At 34.3% G+C, this 20,051-nt stretch overlaps 2 protein-coding genes and 1 pseudogene across 2 annotated transcripts; all 3 read right to left on the bottom strand.

The window, feature by feature from the left end:
• Positions 1-2,860: 2,860 nt before the first annotated feature.
• Positions 2,861-4,819, bottom strand: LOC129319389 (G-type lectin S-receptor-like serine/threonine-protein kinase At5g24080; annotated as a pseudogene).
• A 2,308-nt stretch (positions 4,820-7,127) lies between these two features.
• LOC129320709 (uncharacterized) lies at positions 7,128-10,877 on the bottom strand. The gene is made up of 4 exons (XM_054966270.1): positions 10,451-10,877; positions 9,608-9,705; positions 7,597-7,664; positions 7,128-7,510 (listed from the first exon to the last, which is right to left on the bottom strand). The coding sequence occupies exons 1-3, from the start codon at positions 10,692-10,694 to the stop codon at positions 7,611-7,613; spliced, it is 396 nt and encodes a 131-aa protein (XP_054822245.1). The 5' UTR covers positions 10,695-10,877; the 3' UTR covers positions 7,128-7,510; positions 7,597-7,610.
• Positions 10,878-12,332: 1,455 nt separating this feature from the next.
• Positions 12,333-19,836, bottom strand: LOC129320328 (adagio protein 1-like). Its single transcript, XM_054965726.1, has 2 exons — positions 19,422-19,836; positions 12,333-14,500 (listed from the first exon to the last, which is right to left on the bottom strand). Exons 1-2 carry the CDS (start codon positions 19,643-19,645, stop codon positions 12,889-12,891), a joined length of 1,836 nt encoding a protein of 611 aa, XP_054821701.1. The 5' UTR covers positions 19,646-19,836; the 3' UTR covers positions 12,333-12,888.
• Between the last annotated feature and the right edge of the window lie 215 nt (positions 19,837-20,051).

The raw sequence follows: 20,051 nt of genomic DNA, 5'->3' as shown, positions 1-20,051 counted from the left end.
TAAAATATGAGAATAAGATGTTAGAAATGATTGGAATTTTAAATGATTGGAGTGTAAAAAAACTTAAAATTATAAAGGAATTGTAATAAAAATGAATTTAAATTTGAATTAAATTTAAATTCATAAAATTTTATACATCCAAATGAGGAATTTGGATCAAATCTATATCCATCCAAATCAAAACTCTCATCAATCCAAACATTGAAGTCTTATTTCAAGCCAAAATAAACTAAAACGTTTTTTTTTTTTTTTTTGGTTATCTTTCCATGCTGATCTAATCAAATCTAGAAGGACCAAATTGAAACCTTTTATTTTACCACAAAAGTATAATTATGCCTGAACATATCATGAAGAATTGTTTAGAACAAAAAAAAAAAAACCACACACACAAGGCATAAACAATTGCTACTGCTCAGCCTCAATGATGATTAGGCAGCTATAGTCCTATTGGTTTTCAATCGAGTAAGAATACCTCAACAGTCACAACCAAAAGATCCCTAAAAAACATGAAACAAACTTTGTGATGATTTGAGGCTGCTCATAAAGATACAAGTGAAAATAGGAAAAAGAATAATGACATTCTTGACAAGAAAGAAAAGTAAAAGGGAGAGAAAAATGAGAAAAAAAAGTATAAAAAAAATAACATTTTCTCTTACTTGACTATAGAGAAAAAAGTAAAAAAAATAACATATGAGACTCAGATATATTTACCTCTAATTTTTCTCTTGAAATATGGGAAAAGTTTGGAGAGAAAATGAAATTTGCCCATCAATTTTTTTTATTATTACCTCTTTTTTTCTTTATTTTTATCATAATATTTGTAGTATAGTTATATTTTGATCATGAATTTTTCTTAAACAATATATTTAATTTTTAGACTAAATAAACAAATACTAATTCTCAATTTTTAAATTAATTTTGGTTAAGTACTTTATATTTGGTTGTAGTTTCAAATTTTAAGATTATTATATATTTAATAATTTAATAAATAAAATTTTAAATTGGATAAAATATTTTTTGTCAATGTTGAATAAAATAATTTTAAATAATATTTTTGTTCAGTCAATAATATATGATAATTTTTATTTTATATAATATGTTAAAATATTAAATTTTATTATATAAATATTTTTACAAATAATAAGATTACTATTGTTCATATAACATTAACAATTTTTCTCTCATTTTAGTTTTCTCTCACTCAACCAAGCACAATGAAAAAAAATTACATTCCTCCTATTTTCTCTCCTCTTCATTTTCTCTTCTCTCATTTTCTCTCCTTTTTATTTTCGTTTGCGAGCCAAGCGCAGCATAAAGGTTGGCTTAAGGATATAATATAATAACTCGAATTGTAAGCCTAAATCTTAACAGAACAATTTAACATTAAAAAGGGGAAAAAAAAACAAGTAGAAACAAGAGCTCTAAATCTTACAGATGCTGGCGACGACGATTCCTGCAGGTACTGCTCCATTGGTGGATGACATTGATGAGGAAATAGTGTGAAGAAGTGAAGGAAGAGGTGAAATGCAATAAGTAATTTATATGAAAATATTAACGTGAGGACACATTTAATTGACTCAACGTAAATCCAACCCACATTTAATTGACTCAATGTAAATCCAACCCACATAATGTACAGTTTGTGGAATAACATGAATGATGCTATGTTCTGTAAAACTGCGATGAACCTTACTACGAACGTTCCCTATCGAAAATAAAAAGTCAGTGTGGAATTGATGCTCAAAGGTTCTAGATGGGGCTTTGCTTTCTTGGTGTCTTTAAACCGTGTCTTACGTTCAAATTTTAAGTTATCATGTTGAGCATTACAAGGCATCTGTACCTTCCAATGAATTAGTAAATTGTTTTTAAAATTATACTCTTTTTTGTATTTACTCTTCTTTGATAAGTTGTAAATTAGAAAATCTTATTAATCCTACTACCTAACTAAGGGTTATTTTGGTGATTTTTATTAGTTACATATTAAAAAACACAAATATCTTATATTTTTTTAGGATAAAGAAATTAATAAATTGGCCCATAAATTATAAGTATAGGAGCGTTTAGGATCTTAAGTTCAATTTTAATGTTATATCCCTCTTCAACTTTTAAAAATGATATAATCTAATATTTATCATTAATAAAAATTAAATTTAACTGTTTGTTGATCAAAAAATAACTTCAAAAATTATAAAAAATGATCAATAAAAATTTTCCTAGTCCTTTTTAGTATTTTTGAGTCCTTTACTTTAAAATTTTTATCTTTTTTTATAATTTTTGAATTTTTTTTATTTTTTAATCAACTAACAACTAATAAATAGAGCATAAACAGTTGCATTAGAAAACCAACCACGATGGTAAAGAAGATATAATCTTTCTATATTTCAATCAAAGGGTAAGAGAAAAGTAAAACAAAGGGTACATAATTTTAGGGGGAAAAAAGAACACAAAATCCAATATCTTTTTCGGTAAGCGCAAGATCAAGGAATAAACTTTGCCGCAATAATCATTATCTTTCATGGTGTCTTGAGAAGAATATGCTCTTTTTAACTGAACTACTGTGCATATATGAGTTGAAATCTGAACTTCCAATCACTTATTTAAATAACAAGAATTCCAACTGTTCATAACAACTTGAATTAATAAAATCCTGTATTAATCATTGTTTATATTTATTTTTTTAAGACTTGATCTAACAAAATGTTGGCAGCCTTGTAGGAATTATGTCAACAGTTGTCCATGCATTAATATTTCCATACATACAACCTTTCCAAAAAGCAACCCTACTCCAACAAAAATCAAGTCAAGCATCTAGAATTATAAAGCCACATGTGACCATCAAAGTTTCCCTTTACCCCAAAATGTTTTGTAGAAACATAAAGATATTATTTTACATATGAAAAGGAGGGAAATCCAATGGAATCAAAAATCACTAGGAAATCGCATCCCATTAATCCTTGCTTGAAGCTACTGCAATCTCAAACTTTCTCATGATAGTAGCAGCATAGGTGCCAACACTAAAATTGGCATCAGCCTGCTGTGTTGCTTGAATTGGATGTTGTGTGGGAAGATGATGACCACTATCCATCAGATACTAAAAAGGATTAATCAAAGATTCTGGGACTCCCATTGAACCCTCCAATATTTTTATTACAACACTCATAAGAGATCTTGATTCAGACCTATACTGACCTTACCATTCTTTCTGCTCTCTCTTTATCTTGCTCCTCTATCCCACAATCCATTGTCATCAACTTTTTTAGTTCTTTGCAATCAAATCTTTTCCAAAGCCACATCGGAAACCATTCTTGACTTTTCTGGAATGTTGCTATCAAGATTTCTTCTTTTGCCAATGATTTCCAACAACATTCCAAAGCAGTATACATCACACTTGTGAGTTGTAGGAAATGGCATGTAAAGCTCTGGTGCAGTATATCCAGGAGTTCCTCTACATCTAGTCATGCTAATATGAGTTTTTTTTTTTTCCTCTTACAAAGCTTAGCCAAACCAAAGCCAGAAACTTTAGGATAGAAATTATTGTCCAAAAGGATGTTTCCTAGTTTTATGTCGTAATGGATTATTCTTTGTTGGCACTCTTCATGCATATATGCAATGCCTTTGGCTATTCCAACAGCAACCTCATGAAACTTTTCAAAATTTAAGGTATCGTTTTCATGAAATAGATACTTAACAAAAGAACCATTACTCATGTATTCAAAACCTAGAGATCTCATATCCCTTTCAATGCAGAATCCAAAGAGGCGAACGAGATTTAAATGTAAGTTTGCCAATTGTACCCACTTCTGCCATGAACTGTTCCTCTATTTGGTGATCCGAAGTGTCATTTAGAACCTTCACAGCCACGGTAGTTCCATCACTGAAGGTTCCTTTATAGACTGATCCGAAACCTCCTAAGTCCAACATGTTGGAGTAGTTGTCTGTTGCTTGCATTAGATGTTATGAGGTGAATCTGATTGGCTTTTCTCTTTCCATATCATTCAGAAACCTATCCATCGTGTATGTTAGAAACTGGGTGTCCGAAGTAACTGGTTTCACAGGATTGCTTTTTCTTCTGCCAATACATTTTCTGGGTATAATTACTGCTACTGCTATTTTCAGAGCAACCACAACTGCAATAGAAGAACAAGAAGACTTGCGCTGGCAAGAAGTTGAAATAAGGTAACTTACTATAGTTTGTTGACAAAAAAACAAAAAATCAAATTGATTATCGTCAAAACAATCCACTTGATTGAATTGTATATATGCATAATAAGCTAGTTAACTAAAGCATTGATTTTTGTTATCATTAAACCTTTACAGTCCCAAGGGATATCAGAAAATATAATCTGGCTTAAATTAACCATAAAGAACTTTGCTTGGGCCAAAAAATACATAGATATAAACATGAACAACTGCATTAGAGTTCTCAGCCTCTATGCTGATTCGGCAACTATAATCTTTCTGGGTTTTCAGTCAAGTGGAAATGCATCAATAGTCATAACCTACAGAACCCAAAAACATGACACAAATTTTGGATGACTTGAGGTTTGCTTATAAAGATACAAGAAACCGTTGGAAAATTCAGACTTTGCCTCTGGAGCTGGAAAAATTAAGGACTATTGTAAGTTGATGTGAGTAGTAGCGAATGCTGTCTCTTAACTAAATGATTAAATGTTTAATACTCAATATTTATGTATGAAGCAAACTTAATCAGAGCGAATCTATCATTTGCTCTCAGTACTCCGGCAAAAATTAATATCTACTAATCTACTATCATCAAGAGATAATCAATATCGTGTCCCACCCGAAATAAATAAAATGAAAAGACTAACATAACAATTCAACCCCAAACATGCAGAAATAAGAGCTCTAAATCATACGGAGGATGAAGGTGAGGCTGACGATGAGGATTCCCTTTGCTTCTCCGAGTACATGTTCTTCGTTCATAGCTGACGTAGATGAGGAGATGAGCAATAAAAAGAATTAGCGTGAACAAGTCATTGAAAAAGAGGTCAAATGCAGTATAATATTTATATATGCAAATCTTGGAGCTGATTCCATATGGAATATCTGGTGAACAATCTTAAGTTCCCAATTGGAAGAATGGTCCTTGTTTTTTGGACGCATTTGAGTAATTGAAGATTAATCCAAGAGAGACTTTGATTAGTCCGGTTAAACATGGCTTTCTAAGGATTAGTGAAATATTTCAGACCCAAAACAAATAATTCCAAATTAAATGTGAGTTAGTTATAGAGACGATGGGGGAAAAATAAAGAAACAGAGGAATGAAGTTCACACGTTCATGTTTTATATCATTTTCTTTCTAATTGTATGGTTTGCCGACTGTGTAAATTTTATCAAGTATGTCTGCATATTTCTTTCATCCAGATTAAGTGGATTTCTAAAATTTTAAAGTTCGTTTAAATTTAGAAAAGAGACGAGAGAAACTAAATAGAATAATCCAAGCCTATACTTTGATTTTTTTTCTTTTTTTTTTCCTTTTTTGTGGGGGGTATTTACCCTCTAAACAATGCATTTCACAGCTATTTGTTTGATTCATCTGTCATTAGATTCCCTACTGTTTGAGGAAACAGTACACAAAACCTTGTTCCAACTCAAGGCCACACAATGAATAGACAAGAGAGGACTTCGGCTTAAGCTGAAATCCAGTTTCTTTTATAAAAATAATTGTATTAGACAACTTGTAATGTGGTCTAATTCAGGCTTAATTTAAAGTTGAACGAGACCAAACTTAATCTATAGGATTACAAAATTGGTTTTGATAGCTCAATATTTCACTTTACTTTTTTTGCCTTTTTTCCTCTATGAGGCAATAATTTATTATAACTTAATAAACTCAATTAAAATAACAAAAATATTTATAAGCATATAAAGTTTATCACAAAATATTAAAGGCTAATTATAATAAAATCATAACAATCTCCAACAAGAACAAAAAGCATTTAAGGTAAAATTCAAATGATTCAAATTTGTAATAACATTCTAACAAACTTCAAAATTCATGACTTCACAAGGATAAAACACAAATAATGATGATGATGATGATGAAGCAACATCCAAGGAAATAGTATATGACCATTTCAAAATAAGTATCCAGTATCCAAAATTCCAAATCACAAGTTCAGACAATATCCAGAACCATGAATTCTATAAGCAACGCACATTTAGAAGCTCAAAAGGTTCAATCTTCAACAATTGATAGATTTCTCATATTGACACTTAAATACAAGGTTTGTTCTATCCTTATTGATATGAAGTATGTGGGCTCCTTGAACATCACATTATAATTATCATTATATTAAAAATAATTATAATTATAATCTTGTTAAAATAATTTATAGAATTGGACTGAACTAAGTAGTTTAAAAGTTCAATCCCTTGTTTAGTTTAACTCAAAAATGAAGTTCAATCTCATTAATTTTTTTAATCCTTCAGGACAATTTTTTTTCAAGACCGGACTGGACTTAATTTGTACAAGTTGAACTATATTGTATAGAATTAAAAAACTTTTACACAACCCTATATAAAGCAATCACTATCAATGCTCCCTCCCCTAAGACAATTTTAGTGGGTGTGGTGCTTTTATACTCACTTTAATCTTTATTATGAAGTACCTTCAAGAAAGATTTTTTAATCATTAATATAACACACATAAATTTAATTATTACCATTTTCTAATTTTACTCTATCATAAATTTAATTTAGTTATCATATATCTTGTCCATGTATCTCTCTCTTCATAATTTTAATAGGAATAAAATTGAATTTTAAGACATATTAATATTAGTTCTAGTAAAGTAATAATAAGTGCCTTATAAGAGGAAATAAAAGAAGCATATAAAACAATTTTCGCATCTTTAGAAGTAATTAATATTTTTAAAAAATGCCTCTAACGAATTAATAAAAAAATTTCACCTTACCACATAGAGTTAAGAAAAATGATGAGTATTAATTAAGGACGTGAGTGAAAAGAGCAAGCAGATTTTTAACTTTTGTTATTATTATTATTTTTTAACCAACTAGCAAGGAAATTGAAACCTGACAGGCCTAAGGGGGCCGAAGATTCATTTATGCATGCCTGAATTAAACATTTGAAAACTTGGCCACCATGACAAAGCAACTATAACCTTTTTAGTTTTCAATAAAGTGCAAATCCATCAACAAATCTAAGTCCAGAACCCAAAAACATGGCACAAACAAGGAAGGAGGGGGGGGGCAAAAAATTGACCTAGGTTACAACTTGATTATAAAATTACAAAATCCCACCGTCTAGAATAATATATAACTTGATAACAAAATTACAGGATCCAACTAACTGCAATAATCAACCTTGGCCGCTGGAGTTGGGAAAGAGCCCTCGATTTCAACCATGACATCTATGGACGATGAAGGTCAAAGAACCATTTGACATACCAAATTTAATTGCTCCAGTCCGCACGTATAAAGGAATATACTCAAAACGGGTGTTCATATACCTCATTTCTGATAAACCCTGCATGCCAATTCCAATTCTCAACAATTCAAGAAAATTTCTAAAACATTTCAAGAGATGCAAATATGGCAAATTAAGGAAATTACCAGCCCAATATGCTTTAAACATTCTGTACTTTGCTTGATATTTCCTTCATTTTAATATCTCCTTGTTCCTGAATCAAAGTAAGATGCACAATATATTAAATTATTAATTGCTGAGTGGGATCGAGTCCGTGAGGCCAAATCACATTAATATTCAGGTCCTCTAGCCTACAAGCATATAACAATAACAATAACAATAAGTCTTATCCCACTAAATTGTACAATGCCTTTGTGCCCTATCAACAACCAAACTTTTGGATATATTGTTAACTCAAATGTCTCGTTCAACAAGTCCTCTAAGTCTTATAACCTCCATGCGTAATGATATGAAATTCCCATTGGACAGCTGATTCAAAGCAGGATGCAAGATCTCATGAAATGTTTTGGTCAGGGTACCCCCCCCCCCCCCCCCGCCTTTTCTCTCCCCAAGAACTTAATCCCCTCTAGTCCATTTCTTTTTCAACAAAAGGCAAACCCCATCTTTTTTGAGAAAGAGACTCTCCCTCTTTTGTCGTTCTTAAACATGAAATTACCATAAAGACTAACAGCATTCGTTATTCCTTGTAATGGTAATGGAATTTAAAACTAGTTATGAACCCTATGACCATAGATTTCCTATAAAACCAAATTGCAGGGCATCCTAGCAAACCTCCATTTTGCATAAAATATACATATATAAATTGTCAGATATGATATAGGGAAAATGATGGAACAGTCATCTTTACAAAATTCCACCCAAAAGAAAAAAAGAAAAAAAATCCTTTATGGCCCCAGATATTTTCAACTCTTTTCCACAACATGGCGTGAGTATTTCCAGTAACCAAATTTCTAAAGTAGTGTTGAACTCAGCCAACCCATAGTGGATGCAAGACGCATAGGGAAAGAGACAGTGACTAACGTAGAATACTGCAAGTTTTTAAACCTTGACAATGTTGCTCTTTTTAAGAATATATTCATCCTTGTACTTAGTGTTGTGCAAGTCAAGTCACAAAACTCAGTTGCACCCTTGAGCGAGGGAAGCTATGTCATAAACATGACAATTCAGAAAATGTGTTCACATCATCTAGGAGAGAATTTCTTGTTGACAATGAAGTTCTTTAAATAGAAAAATCCTAAAAAAGAGAAGACTTATCCACTTTGCTATAAAGGAGGTCGACCTTCCAGATCATCATCATAATTTAGCATATGCAACACTATACTGCTGCATCTTGATTTGGAAGATGTATTCGCTATTTCTTTCAAAGACAAATAAGTTAGGCAACAAGTTCGCAAGGGAAACCATAAAAAGTTAAGGGTATGAGAGATCACAATGCTGAGAAGCACCCAGAGAAGGGGGATAAAACCTCCTCAACAGTCTTGTCAAAAGAAAAAAGAAAAAAAAATGAGGGAACCGGTGGTATACAATTCATAGGCAGTCAAGTCGCTTTTCCTTTTCAATACCTCTTTTTTTCATCAAACGAAACACAACATTAGGTTGTTTGTATAGCTTCTGAAATGAGATTGCACAACTTCTCAAAACTTGAGAGTCTGGACTCATTACATACAGCATATCGAATACATTTGATTCCAAAATTTCATAAACCAGAGGGAAGCACATAAATACGAAGTAATGGAACCATACAAGAAATTAGAGGGGCCCAATGAGCAGAGCCCGTGTAAAAAAAAAAAAAATACTGGATGAAACATTATTTGTTAAAAAGAACATATGCATAAGAAAGAGACATATCAAAACACTTGTACATAAGGAACCAAATCAAAACAAATTAATGAAACCATAAGAAAATTAGAGGCCCCCATGAGGAGATGCAAAACTCGTGTAGGAAAGGTATTTAATGCGACAGCATTTAAAAACACACACACACACACACACATGCAAGATATCCACATCAGCACATATGCAAAAAAACCAAAGGGAACCACATGAAAACAAGTTAATCAAACTATAAGAGTATCCAATTTCCAGATGCATATAAAACTAGCTGTATGAAAGAATTAGCATCAATTAATTGCTTACCACTCCCTTGCTTTCATAATAATCATCAAGTGCCCATTGGTACTTTGACTGATCCAACCCAAACCACCGTGCTAAATGATCATCCAAACTTGAGTGTGCTGTACAAGGAAAAGTTAACGAGTTTACTTACCCAGAATAGACAAGAGGATTACGCAAAAACCTGAATAAAAGATTTATTTCCCAGTATTTTCTTAAATAAAAATGAGAAAGCTAACCTAATTGAACAGATTACATGAGGATCCACAACACCGGATATAGAAAATAGAAAGTACCCGCCACTACGTTAACCAGCATCAGGAAAAAAGTAGAACGCCAAAACCTTGACATACCTTATCTATATGTCTGTGTCCATTTTTCACAACTATATTATCTTCTCAAAAAATAGAAGGGTACCTATAAAGTTATAATACATCCTACTAAAATTCTCCAAACCTAGTCATTCAATAACTTGGAAAGACCACAAGAACAACCCAACAATCAGCTCATGCGTGACCTTTTTTACTGTCAGCAACTACAAGAGCATTAAAAATATCTCAGTAAACTGGAACAAAAACTAAAAAAATAAATGCCTTGTGACGGAAAGATCAATCTACACGCATTTTTCCCTTTCACGGACCAACAGGCATCCCACTAACCAAAATTCAGATCCATCAGGTTACGAGTGTCAGACTCTTAAATATTTTAAATGCATCGACCGACTAAGACGGCTTTACTTGATTATCTTCTATTTTCCATCTGTGAGTCTCTTTCCCAACAATTTTGCCTGCATTTCATTTTCTTTCCACATCGACAACGATCAAAGTAACAGAAAGGCCAAAGCATTGCTCAAAATGTTCTACTCACCAGTTTGCACCCTCGTTACAGCATTCTTGAAAAACCCCAGAACAGACCCATCTGCTACAGAATTCGCAGAGACGGACTTCTCCAACTGAACAGGCGGAGGCTGAACCGGCGGAGGCACAATCTTCTTCGGCGAGTCCAAAACGGCGTCGGAGGGCTTCGGGGTAGAAGGTGGCGTCACGAAAACAGTGTAAGGGCCAATTTTGCCGATCACAGGCGGAGGAGTGGATTCTCTGTTGATAGCCATTGAAGTGAAATTGAAAGAAATGTGAGAAAAAGATTGAAAACTTCTAAGAAAATGGCTCCGACAGAGAAAGAGTAAGCGGGAGAGGGAGGGACTGGATGGGGCTTCAGTGGGTAGCTGCAAAAGCGAGCTCGGAAGTGAACACTGAACTGCACAATGCACGCAGCTCAACTACGCAGGAAGTCGCGAGATCTTTGTCTTTCTAAGTACTTTAATTTAATTTTAATTTTAATGTTCATTATTTTTTAGAACTCAAAAAATAAGAATGAAAATTTGAAGGCAATAATTAACGCCCCTGCTGTCATTTTCATTTTCTCGTGCTTAATTTCTTATATTCTTCAAGCACGGAAACGATGAATGCCCGCGTCCAGTGAATTTATCATTAAAAGGTCGCGTCTCATTTATTTATTTTTATTTATTTAAAAATAAAAAAATTGATTATTTGATTTTTAAAATTTTAATTTAATTATAACTCAATTTTTAAACTTTTAACTCATTATATCTTGATTTTTTTAGTTTTAACTCAATTATAATTCAATCCTTGAATTTTGACTTTTATAACTCAATTCTTATAATTTTAACTATTTAAAATATTAGTCCTTATATTTTAAAAAATAAAATTATAAAGATTAAAATTATGTTAAAATTTAAAACTCATATTTTAAATTAATAAATCCTTTTAATTTTTATAAAGATTATAAGGATTAAATAAGAATTAATATTTTAAATGGTTAAAATTATAGAGATTGAGTTACAAGAATTAAAGTTTAGGATTGAATTACAACCAAATTAAAATTATAAGGATAAAATTACAATAAGTTAATATTTAGAAATTGAATTATAATTGGGCTAAAATTATAAAAATTAAATGATTAATTTTTAAAAAAAATCAATGGATAATCATATCCATTTAGTCGGCAAAAAAAAAAAATCATGTCCATTTTAACTTTTCTAAGAATTGGTACTCTTTCTAATTTTTCTTTCCTTCAATAACAATTATCGTTTTAATTGAATTATTTTTATTTTTTATAGTTTTTTTTGTCCAATTAAATCAACATAAAATAAATAATATATAAAAAAATTACATGATTTAATTGAAAACAAATACTTTAAAGGTATAAGATTAACTGATTAAGTATATAATTTTTTTTATTTTCAAAATATTCTTTTTTTTAATATTTTTTGTTAAATTTTAGCAAATATTAACACTTTAAACTAGTAAAATGTAGAGTTAGAGACATGGGAGTGATTTGCAAACATGACCCTACCAATGACGCCAGTGTTAGATTGCAAGCTTTTGATTTTGAATTTTGTGAATTCAATAATCTTATTGAATAACTTCCCACAAACTAGAAAGTAGAAACCGTCACTCAAATTAAAATTGTAGTTATTAATCTATACTTGGAGTGAACTATAGAACCTAATGGAAACGGGTTTTAGCAACTTTTAAGAAAAAAGTAGCCTCACGTTACTTTGGAATCATAATCAATGAGCATCCAACAAGACACTACCACGTCAGATGCACCACAAAACTGCACAATAGAAACATCAAGAATGTTGCCTCCCATAACAAGATTTACCTATTAAAAACAATAACAATAATACGTTTGCATAACCCCAGAAAAATAGCAAAACATGATATGGACTCACCACAAATCTTCCACTAGTTTTCTTGTCCCAAAATAGGGGGTCTTTCTATCCACATTCAAACACATTAACAACATAAATACCCAATTTAATGACCTTCCTATGAACATGGACTTCCCCCCTCCAATTCATTGTTCGACTTACAGAATTCCACCTATACAACAACACAGGGAAAGAAGCGAGAACTAACTCTAATGACATATAATATACCCTACTTACTATCAGACACTAACAATGATCTAATTGAGAAGAATATTTCATTGTACGTTCTGACGGGCAACGTCTCACAGAACCCTTGGAAAAAAACAATTAAGGTCTCATGTCACTCGTGACAAGCTCTTCTCCGAGCCAGAACTTAAACATATACATGAAAATGCATTTTTAACACAAGAATACAAACGTTCTGACCAAAGCCTTGCTTGTCCGGAGTTATCAGAACAACCAACACCTATGCCAACAATTGATGCTTGGAATGATTTCACAACTTCTTATCAGCGCATCATGGTATTTCCCTTCACTACAGCATGCAGTTTGTTTATTCACTAGATTTTTAGGTCAAAGAACTGGCCAGAGAAAGCTCATGGAGCTCGCTTAGCATCCATTCCTCTCCAGTCTGACCACCCAGTACGATAGCTCTTGTCCCTCCAACAACACAAGTACTATGTCCCCAAGCAAATCTTGGAGGGTGCCCTGGCACATTTAAAATTCTCCAAGTAGGCTTCTCATCAGTTGGGTCCAGGATGTAGAGCTGTGAGGCAGAATGAAGACCTGCAACAGACCCTCCAAATATCAGAATTCTCCCGCCAGGAAGACTGACCGCCACATGATCAAGTCTAGGTGGAGGAGCTATGCCCCCAGGATTCCCCGATCCAGGCAACCCGCTCCCAGTTACACATCTCCAACATGGCTCCTCCTCACTCAAATCCATTGTGAATACATCACTAGAGCGGAACCGCAAGGGCCCACTCTTGGCCAGACCCCCAAACATCAGTATTTTCCTGCCACCATAAACAGACAGACTGTGGCCCAGACGAGATGGTGGGGTCCATGCAACTGGTATCTCCCTCCAAACAGGTTTCTCCATTGACAGATCGAGCAGGAATGTATCACTCAAAAGCACTCCAGAATCTGCACAGCCACCAGAAACTATCAACTTAGTTCCATCAAGAGTACAAGAGCTATGCCATGATCTAGGAAGTGGGGGTGCCAATCCAGAAATTTCACGCCAAGTGGGAGGCTTTGCATCCAGGTCCAGCACAAACACATCATTGAGCAAGCCCTGCCTTCCACAGCCTCCAAATACAACCAAATGAGAACCATTAACACAAGAAAGTGTATGGCCCCAACGACCAGGGGGAGGAGAGCTCACCTGGACGTGCTGCCACTCAGGATTACTAGAATTGAGATCTAACACAAAGGTGTCATTCATAGGTTGCATGTTAACCCCTTCACCACCAAATAGGACAACTCTATTGCCAGCCGCACAAGCACTAAAATTACAGCGTGAGGGTTCAACAGCACCCCCAACAGTCAACTTTCTCCAAGCTGCAGCTTCAAGAGTTGTCAATTCCCTTGCCAACCTACCCCATCCAAGTCTTCTTGCAGCAGGCACAGTCTCTAAAACACGTGTAGTTTCACTTCCCCATGCATTTTGACATACCATTCTCCAAAGATCTTCATTTCTTGTTAGCTCATACAATCGCCTACAAACAGAGCCAACCGATGCAATATCTCTTGGAGTTAAGCGAGAAAGTATCTTCAGAGACAACACCTCATCACTCAACTGCAATATCCCACAAACTCCACGAGAAACATTACGGTCCCCTGTTGGAAGAGGACGTAATGAGGCAAGGGCAGAAAAAATAAATTGATCAGATGGCTTAGCAGGTTCCTTAATTGTAGAACCTGGGACAGGACCAAGATCAATGTTTTCTTCTGCGAAGAACTGAATTCCAATGACATGTGTTATAGTCTCATCATCCCCATATATAGGTGTCAACCGCAATCTGTTCATCAGTGGAGATCCATCTTTCCTGAAGTTCAGCAACTCACCTTGGAACTCGATCCCCTCCTCAAGGCATCTCCTGATTTCTGAAACTACTGCTGAGTCCACCAATGGATGCCTTCTCTTAGCAAATGGACCTCGATACTGCAAAAAACGGCTGCAATAAAGATTGAAATTATTAAATTATAAAAAATAGTATCTCAAGTCACCAAACAGACACAACAGGGAAAGAATCTATTGATTATTTGCTTGTACAAACATAATAACCTAAGAACTCCAAAATTATAATGCAAATGAACCCCATACCAAGAGTTACAAGCCAGGAACTAATCTGACCTAATAAATTTTGGGAGCATCTAACCACCCCCAGTATTTAACCCTTCTCAGTATGTTTATGAAACAATATGTTAAGAAAAAAATAGCAGGATGATAAGATAGAAAATCAAAATTAATATGAATTACTGTTAAGACATTATATTCTTTATCTTTTAGGGTCCAAACTCAAGGTTTAATCCCTAGTTCCTACAACTACGTGACAAACTAACTCCAATATGTGGATCTATTAATCATTGATATCATGCTTCTTTTTTCTTTTCTTTTTTTTTTTAGGAGGGGGGGAAAAGAAAAATGGATTCTATCATTCTTTATGCTTCTTCTCACATTAGTTATTCAAACAACAAAAAACACAAGGCAAACCTAAATTCAAATACAAAGCACCCATAATTTAATGACAATGTGCATAAAAAGAAGGGAGAATTTCGTTTAGGTCCCGCACAATACAATTAAATAACAAAAGTTCATTGACAACTGAGTATAACAATATGATAACTACTTAGTAGTCATTTTGCTATGCTCAGTTGTCTATGGATCTTAAGATATTTAATTGTGTTGTGTAGGATTAGGGTGAAATTCTCCACACAAAAGAAGAAGAAGAAGAAGGCATTATAAGGCGTATTTTCATAAAGATACGCAAAATGGGGAAGAAAAAAAAAATCAAACTCTATCCAACTAAAGACTTAAACTTGCTTACAAAGATGGAAGAATCTCTACAATAAATACAAAATGCAGATGCACAGTGATGATTGAGATTTAATTCGGAAGGAAGAATACATAACTCTCGCAAAGAATACCAAACAACTTATTCCATAATGAAGTTACGAGGTTGTCATCTTATTAGGAGATATTAGTTGAACTAGCAAAGCTACCACTCTCATTTTCAAAAGATAACCATTTGAGTAACAAGTCCACTATCTCCTGCACATTAACACTCAATGCCATGATTGGTTCTTCAAAAGTAGAGTTTCAGAATTCATTTTAGGTCAAAACTAGTAACCATGTACAGTTAAAAGTTAAAACATATCACCATCATACTCAATTTTCGCCATAATGGATGAGTACCCAAAAAGCAATTAGCCATCGCTAGGTGATCATTATTTTGTACCTTTCCAATACAGCAGATCAGAGGCTTGACACACAATAATTATTGCAAGAACCATTATGATGTGGAATGCATCATTCAATAGAAATCACATACCAAGAAGCCTCTCAAATTGATAGAGCAGATCACACAAAATCAATTTCAGTCTTTGATTTGTATTTTGTTTTAAATCAGCCCCCTACTACATAAGCCACTCATTTTCACTTTACATATTTTCCATTTTTTTGGGTCCACTAGAAATTTTCATCAAATTGATCACCCCAACTTTGACTGAGGGCTGTTAGCCTGTTACACAGACCAGCGTTCAAGAATACCCTGGTGATGCATGTCTTCCTTGTTACCTCACCTTTTCCAATCAACTCCCATTTTCCAGTAGCACTTTAATGAGAGCCTGCCATGATAAAACATCTCCAATATTGATCACTTGAGAATTAATTGTCTATCTCTGGCAGGAACCACCTCTGATAGGGGAAGCAACATAACCAGCTTTGGTCAATTTATTGGATCAGTGATTTTTACATTCCAGTGAGAAAAGGCCTACAATTTGAACTGTACAATCAGGAACAGGGTTATATGAAGGTAGTAGCAAATTTCACAGCACTGATCTTGTCCCATGACATTTCTATCCGAGAAAATACAACCAGTTCACTCTAACCAAATTCACCAAAGAACTCCAAACATTGCACACCTCCATAAAACTTCACCTCTTCACTACAGCAAAAACCCTTTAGAACAAAAAAAGTAGAAATTGCACCCAAGTCTCAAAATATTCTAGACAAATGATATTAAATGGAGGTGTCAATCAAAGCGTTTGAAATACATTGACTGAAGCTTATATATCTAGACAAACACAAATCTAGGAAGAGTTTTAGATGATCTACAAACCTATCTTTAGTATTAATCGGATGATAAAGGAGATAAGGGCTTCCAAAAGGGCAAATCAAGGAACAAGTTCATCCTTCACAACGATTGGGAAGGAGACAAGAAATAAGAGTTAAATATATTTGGCCAGTAGAAACAAGTGTATGGACACTACCCAAAATGAGATGGGGAAAAAACTCACAAAAACACCAAACCAAATAAGTTGTAGTCAACAGATTTCTGCACTCAAATTCCACCAAAACTAAAAGTTTCGCAACAAAATGGCATGTTGGAAAATAAAGAATTTCAGAATGGACCATTAAGTAAGGATAAAAGCCAAAAATCCTTACAGAGATGACTAAGCATGTGGTATGTAATAAAGAAGGAAATGAGAAGTTAGTTGGCATATCTGCTGGGGTAGTTATAGGGTTATAGAGAAATATTGAGCTATAAATAGAAGGCTTGGGTTGATTTGTAGCCAGGGCTTATGAGATTAATGGATTGAGTGTTCTCTCTCTCTATCTCCCTTTCCTCTATTTCCCTGTCTCCTCTGTTTCCCTCTCTTTTCTATCTTTATTCTATATCAGCATACAACCTAGAGTGAACAAAAATGATACAGGGACTTCCTGATTTGATGTCATCGCCTATGAAGATTTATTTAAAGAAGAAGGCATATGTCCAACCACATGCCAGCACAAAAGACAAAGTAGTCATGCCACATGTCCAGCTTCATGTCAGCACTGCAGATGAAGTAGTCAAGCCTCATGATGCTAGCATGCAGATGCAGATTTTAAACAATTCAACTTTTGGAAACTGAGTCGTGAGAATATTGGAGAAACTCAACTTGGTGGGCTGCACATGATTAGTTTTCTGTTTAGCATTATCTTTCATCATCTTTTTGTTGCTAATAAAGTGGGACATTTTATTATATATAGATAGAATTTTGAATTCATCAAATCAAATATTATTTGTTGTAAACAGGAGTTAGTCCACTCCATATGGACACTCTTGGTTGAAATAACATTTTGTGAGAACCTTGAATATATTCTTAATTCAAGTTACTCTCTGCGACTATCATTTCCCCTGCCTCACGCTCCCATATAACAATGAAATTAAAATCTAGGATCACAACTGAAATACAGAAAAATTAACTTCAGGCAGACAACCTGAAATCCACCTTAATCTCCCGTCAAGAATCTTCTCAAGAAAACCACAACTATCTCAGCCCTAAGCCTTCACAAAATCCACTTTAAAGACAAGAACAGTATTCCTTAAAAGTTACATATCATCTCCCTCCTTGACCACAAGGCTAACATCTAAGGTTTTACCACATCCCGTAAAACCACTTTAACTTACAGAAATGGTGTCATCCAAAAGGACCTTAGTAATGATTTCATAAATAGTTATGTGCCTGGTAATCAGGATGACAGGCGTGATTCTTCACTCTGAAAGACCTGTCCATCTTGGACACAAGAATGATGAAAGTAGAGCTCATCCCAACTCAATTCCCCCTAATCCCATAACCATAAGAACTTCTAGAAGACAATTTAAAGAATATCACAAGAAATTTTGAAACAAAGCAGTAGTATAAAAATCACACCAAGAGCGTTCTCCTTTCCCATGCTCAAAACAACTCTCTTAAATAAATCCCCTTCAAAGTTATCACCGGTGGCTTTATCATGAGTAATATGATAACAATTAATGAATAAAGTTAAAAAATTCTCCTGGCTTTGTCAACAAAGTTAACATACTATTTACAAACATTCCCGGACTCATTTATTTCTTTATTGGCTAAAAAGCCCCTAGCAAAAGAACAGAATGTTATTAGATAGTGCTAACCATAGTTGTCAAATCATGATTAATATTGTGAATCAAAAAGCATACTTTTGAATGGCCTGCTGCAGAAGGTACCAAATGACAACTGAAAAGTAACCTCAAATATAAAAATATGAGATATGTATATGCTAGTCATATGCATAAAATACTCGAGTTTGAAAATATAACCTAAGAGTTAAAAACATGCTTAAACATAAGTAATAAAGAAGCCTGTTAGTCATCAATTTGTAAGTAATTATCTCTTGAAATAAAGTCAAGCAATATCCGCCTTTTATTTCCTTATAAGAGGTATATGGACCTTAAAAATAATACAAGTCCATCAACTTACTGTTTGACATGTTTCTAAGGCATGGAATAATGCAATTTTGTCACACTAGGTCGAATTGCATGATTCATAGCCAATTCAAAATTATTTTCAATATAACCATCGATTTATATCATTAGCTTTATGACTCGTGGGAATCACAAAATTCACATTGTGAATTGTACAACCTTGATGACTAAAGTCCTAACTGTGTTTCTTTGATATCACCCAGAACCAATCCAAACTCATCTCTCAGCTCTACAGTTCAAGAAAAGCTCTGCAGTAATTTGAAGCAACATTCTTCCTCATGCATCCAATCCAGCATATGCACAAACACTTCTCAAACATCATCCGATGGAAAGATTAAGAAGCAACAGCTCGACGTTTATAGACACTTCGAGGGGCTAGGGTCCAAGCAAGGATCATTCGGCTGGAAATGCCCAACCTTAACCTAACAAGTGATCTAAACAAAATTGATTTATCATCTCGATACGTCAATCACGAAATTGAAACCATTCCCCAAAAAAATTACACATTTCAAGTCCCGCAAAATGCAGCTAACCGCACTCATTGATCATAAAAAGTAACTAAAACAAAAGAGAGACAATCAAATAAACAAGCAGGACCTCAAAGACTGACCAGTTGCGACCAAGCACTTCCTCTGCCCGATACCCAGTGACCATCTCGAAGACAGTATTGACATATATAATAGGATGGTCCGGCTCGAGTGCGTCGGTGACGACAATCCCACACGGCGCCGTTTGGAGCAAGTTTCCGACGGGGAAGGGAAGAGGGCCAGCATCGTTGAGCATGAAACTGTCATCCTCGTCGCCGCTGATATCGGAATTGCTGTCCCACTCCATGAAGAAGAATGAGAAATCCAGCTCAACCCATGAACAGGAAAAGAAGGAGATAAATAGAAGAATCGGGAAGTGATAGAATGATCAGTGACTTCAGAGGCGAGAAAGAGAGAGTGCGGGAAATGGGAATGAAGAAGAAGGGGTTTTGAGATGTGTGTAGAAACGAGTGGTGGGAATATAGCTAAGAAACAAGAGTGGCTTCTTGAGAGAGAGAGAGGGAGAGATGGTTTACATGTGGACGGTGGGCCGGGAGCACGGTGAACTTTTTTTGGTTGGTTGGATAATCTGAGAACGGGTTACGGTTAGGTTTGTTGGATTCGGACATGTGTGGCAAGGGTTAAAAATACAGGCGAGCTCAATTTTTAAATATCTAACCTTTGTAGGTTCGACCCTTAAGAACTTGAACTCT

Source organism: Prosopis cineraria, unplaced genomic scaffold, assembly GCF_029017545.1.
Source record: "Prosopis cineraria cultivar Desert tree isolate PC_DT_omini unplaced genomic scaffold, ASM2901754v1 PC9, whole genome shotgun sequence".
NCBI lineage: Eukaryota > Viridiplantae > Streptophyta > Magnoliopsida > Fabales > Fabaceae > Prosopis > Prosopis cineraria.
The sequence above is the reverse complement of the archived record's forward strand: the minus strand, read 5'-3'. Positions and strand labels throughout refer to the sequence as shown.